We start from the raw sequence: 4773 nt of genomic DNA, 5'->3' as shown, positions 1-4773 counted from the left end.
AAAATATTCTTATCAGCTACAAATATAGTTTTACGAACATTTTTTCTTAAAAAAAATACGAAATTATGTTCTCAGTGTTGAAACTACTGCTGGCAATTGCCGAGTTTCCACTCAAATTTAATGTCCCAATTTTTGGATTGCATATGATGCTGGTTGATGATTCAATTAGCGCAGTTACCTAAATTAATTAAAAGGTCCTTTACTGTTCGCACTCTAAACAGGCCAGTGCTTTCACTTATCAACAACGATGACTATGCTGTTTTAAATTAAAAATCATCAAAAACCAGTTTGTTATGGCAAGGGCAAAAAAGCACAGTGGTGTTTCATCGCTATTTCGTTTACGTGCTATCTTGGTTTTCTACTCACTACAGCGAAGCTGTAATTCAAGCATATTTCGGCTCAATTTTTTCCTTCAACCAGTAGTAGTGGTGCATCAGCCAACTGATACGGTGTGATCTCGCGTAATAAAAATGATACTCGAATTTATTTGTCTGCTTACGGCGAGTGTCGCCGTACTGGTGTTCGTTCAGTGGTTCACTGGAAAGGATGACTATTTCGGAAAAAGATCTATCCCGGCACTGCCCGAAGGACTGCTGTTTGGAAACACGCGAGTCCTGATGTTCAAGAAAAGCTCAATGGGAGAATTCGTTAAAATGGTTTACGATAAGTTTCCCGGGGAAAAGTGAGTATAATTTAACAGGATTGGATAGGATTTAATTTTGATTTCAATTTTCCTGTAGGGTCGTCGGGATGTATGATGTGTACGGCCCTGTGTTCGTGCTGACCGATCCGGAACTGATCAAAAAGATTATGGTGAAGCAGTTCGACAGTTTCGTCGACAGGCGTCCATTTTTCTGGAACCCCAAGTGTAAGAGTCCGAAAATTATAATCAATAGAACGCTACTGACGTTGATGGGACAACGTTGGCGTAACATGAGAGCTACACTTAGTCCTGCTTTCACGGGGAGTAAAATGCGACAGATGTTTGAGCTGATTGTGGAATGTAGTGCGAGTATGGTAACACACTACAAGAAGCGACTTTCAACGGTCGATTCGTTGGAATTGGATATGAAGGATATGTTTACGAAATTTACGAATGACGTCATTGCAACGTGTGCATTCGGTATAAAGGTCGATTCACTTGAAAATCCAGAAAACGAGTTCTACATCAATGGGAGGAAAATGATGCGCTTCAATCGGTTGAGTGTCGCTGTTCGCGTACTTGCAATTCAGTTGTTTCCACGGATTATGGACGTTCTCGGAATAGATATTGTTGATCGAGAACAGCTCGATTACTTCACCAACCTCATCCTACGGACTGTTAGAACTCGGCAATCGGAAAATATTCTACGACGTGATATGGTTCAGCTATTGATCGAAGCTAGGAATGGTATTCTTAAACATGAAAAGGAGACAGATCAACCGGAGGGATTCGCTACCGTGCAGGAATCCAAAGTTGGACTAGCTCAGAAGCAGATTGAGATGACAGAAATAGATTTAGTGGCTCAGTGTATAATTTTCTTTGTTGCCGGTTTTGATACCGTCTCAACTTGTCTCACCTTCTTTGCATATGAGCTAGCGATGAACCCGCAAATTCAGCAACGATTGTATGAAGAAATACTAGAAACTCATCAACGCCTTAGTGGGAAGTCAATAGATTACGAAACGCTTCAGAGTATGAAATTCATGGATATGTGTGTCTCGGAAAGTCTCCGCCTGTGGCCACCAATACCGATGATCGACCGACTGTGCGTTCGCGATTATCAAGTTGACGAGGATCCACTACGGTTCACCATCGACAAGGGAACCGCCGTTTGGATTCCGGTACATGCTCTTCACCGTGATCCAAAATACTATCCCCAGCCGGAAAGGTACGACCCGGAGCGATTCGCCGAAGAAAATAGGCACAACCTTAACACGGGTGCGTATCTTCCGTTCGGTGCCGGCCCAAGGAACTGCATCGGTTCGCGGCTTGCCCTGACGGAGGTAAAATCGATTGTGTACCATTTGCTGCTGAATTTCAGCCTGGAACGTACTGCCGGAACACCGGTTCCGATGCGGCTTGCCCGAGGGTTTGCCGCAACCAACAGCGAACGTGAGGTGGTGGTCGGTTTGAAGTTGCGTAAATAATCGCATTTTTGTTTCATTAAAACACGACAACATACACCATTTCACACTGTAATCATTATGCTGATAAGGCAGAGAACGATAATCCAAAGCTTTTATCGTTGGCACTGCTATAAATTACAAAGGTTTGACTTCAAACAATGCCCAACCCTTGAAAAAAATGTTAGACCTTCGCTTGTTTTGTATTTTATTTACAATCAATTACATATTGCCATCTACCAAATAATATGTTATTAGCTTTGTTAATATAGTACAATAGAAAATAAAATTATCAACAATTGCGAAAAATTCTTCAATGTTTTCTTGGTTGAAACTCCAGCCAAACTCCCTTTTCCGATTGCAGGGTAAATGCCTTCTTAGAAATCCGAATCGGAATCTGCGATTTTTCGGTCGGCTGCAAGCTGAAGTCCCTCAGCAAGTAGTAAATCATTACTTTAACCTCCATCAGGGCCAATCGCGATCCGATGCAGTTTCGTGGACCGATTCCGAACGGCAAATACGTAGCAGGATTAATGGACGATCGGTTTTCCTCGCTGAATCGCTCCGGAACGAACCGTTCCGGGTTCGGATAATACTTCGAGTCCCATTGGATTGCGATGGCTGGAATGAGAATGGATCGTCCTTTCTCAATCACAAACCGCATGCCAGCTCCGTCGTCGTATTGATACTCTTTGGTGCAGTAACGTTCAACGTGCAAATTCGCTGGCCACTTGCGAAGTGCCTCCGAAACCACCATGTCCATGTACGACATTTTCTGCAGTACTTCGTACGTGAGTGGCTCTCCGTTGAGCGATTTATCCGTTTTGTGAATTTCCTCGAACAAACGCTGTTGAACTTCCGGATTCGCCAAGATCTCGTAGGCTAAAAACGTCATACAAGTAGAGGTCGTTTCAAAGCCAGCGAAGAAAAACAGGAAACACTGAGCGATCAGCTCATTCTCCGACCAGACCCGAGAGTGTGAAGATTTTCCTACACTGGATTCTTGCACCGTTGCAAAACCTGCATCCTTTGAGTCCATCTCTTCCTGTAGGTGTTTCAAAGTACCTCGCCGTACCTCCATTAACATCTGAATCATATCGTTCCGCACGATTCCCTGATCCTTTCTTTGTCTCATATTGTCCACAATGATAGACTTGAAATATTCCGTCGATTTTTCATCAAACAAGTCAAACTTTAGTTTGTTTGCCAACGACGGTAGGCATTGCATGACCAAGAATTTCCCTATAATCGGAACGGAAGAAAAATTGGTCAACTTCCTACCGGTCAGGAAGAACTCGTTGTCGCGATTCTTCACCGAATCCATTTCCATTCCGAAAGCAACCGTAGCGATGACATCGTTGGCGAATCGCGAAAACATGTCCTTCATTTCGTACTCTAGCCTGACCCCTCTGCGAGCTTCGGCAGCCATAAACGCGGTCAACGATTGTGCCGTCGCCGCCACCAGCTGGAACATCTGTCTCATCTTACTTCCGGTAAAGACCGGACTCAGCGTGGCTCGCATTTCACGCCACTTCTGGCCACGCATCGCGAACAGCGAGTTAGCAAATAAACTGTAGTCGTTGTTTTGATCAATCGGCAGCACTGGGGTACGATCGATGAAAAATTCAAAATCCTTTACGCACATTTTCGTGATCATTTCCGGGTCGCGTAAAAGGTAGACTGCACCAACCATGTCTTGGAATCCTGTAATTCTGTGAGGGGCATGGTTAAGTAAAAAAAATAATTTCTACCATATCATTCTTACTTGGCATCGGGGAATGCGTTGTACAGGATATTCATATGGGATACAACATCCCTTCGTCGAAACAGTAAAGGGCCAAAATTCCCCAGCAGAAAGGTTGGTTTTAGACATGGCACCGGTTTTGTCAGAAAATAGAGATATTTCTGAGCTATGTAATGATAGCACAGCACGAGTATTGCACCGATGGCTATCGCTGTAAACAAATCGATTGCCACCATGTTGATTGTTCCGCTTGCTTCACCTGGCAGTTGAGCGCCACAATGTCTGCCCGGCACGCAAACAGTCAGTTTACTCTTATAGGAGGTAATCGCATATGTTTAAATATACTTATCTAGTTTTTTTTTATTTTCTTTCTACAAGATAGGAAGGATTGTTTCGTTCAGTGTCTGACCACACCGACCGAGAGACACTCGCAGACTGTTTCACAGTGTCGTTTTAGTAAACATTCCCACCACTGAAAGTTGGCCAAAGCCGGGTGATTACGTCATTTTCGCGCGAACACATAAAAATATGAGTACTACGTACAGTTCTAACGTTACTCTACAACAGTGCGCGTGGCGCACTGCGCGTAGAAAAAGCTACACTGTGTAAGTCACAATATTTACCGCCAAATTTGTGTTAGAATTATTGATGTTTGGTCTGGTTTCCAGATTCTTTACCCAAAACGGAAGAATATAAACAAGAATTTCGACAAAATATTGGTTGATTACGGACTTTTCTGAAGAAATATAGGCTTCGTCTACAACCAAACATGTATTGTACGCGTGTCTCTGAGTTGTGAGGAAGAAAGGAATGTTGGTGCCTCCCCAGTTGATTAAAAACGGCAAATCACCTGTAGTGCTGCCCAGTGTCAGACCGGGTCAGGTTCGCACTTGACAGATGATGTGATCTGGTGTAGAATAGGG

The 4773-nt window shown here is 43.6% G+C and overlaps 2 protein-coding genes across 2 annotated transcripts; one reads left to right on the top strand and one right to left on the bottom strand.

Annotated features, from left to right (window-relative positions):
* The first annotated feature begins 470 nt into the window (after positions 1-470).
* On the top strand, positions 471-2130 carry LOC128735388 (cytochrome P450 9e2-like). The gene is made up of 2 exons (XM_053829873.1): positions 471-682; positions 741-2130. The coding sequence occupies exons 1-2, from the start codon at positions 471-473 to the stop codon at positions 2128-2130; spliced, it is 1602 nt and encodes a 533-aa protein (XP_053685848.1).
* Positions 2131-2304: 174 nt separating this feature from the next.
* LOC128733723 (probable cytochrome P450 9f2) lies at positions 2305-4269 on the bottom strand. Its single transcript, XM_053827491.1, has 2 exons — positions 3872-4269; positions 2305-3818 (listed from the first exon to the last, which is right to left on the bottom strand). The coding sequence occupies exons 1-2, from the start codon at positions 4084-4086 to the stop codon at positions 2420-2422; spliced, it is 1614 nt and encodes a 537-aa protein (XP_053683466.1). The 5' UTR covers positions 4087-4269; the 3' UTR covers positions 2305-2419.
* Between the last annotated feature and the right edge of the window lie 504 nt (positions 4270-4773).

The sequence above is a fragment of the Sabethes cyaneus genome, chromosome 2, assembly GCF_943734655.1.
Source record: "Sabethes cyaneus chromosome 2, idSabCyanKW18_F2, whole genome shotgun sequence".
NCBI classification, from domain to species: Eukaryota; Metazoa; Arthropoda; class Insecta; order Diptera; family Culicidae; genus Sabethes; species Sabethes cyaneus.
The sequence above is the reverse complement of the archived record's forward strand: the minus strand, read 5'-3'. Positions and strand labels throughout refer to the sequence as shown.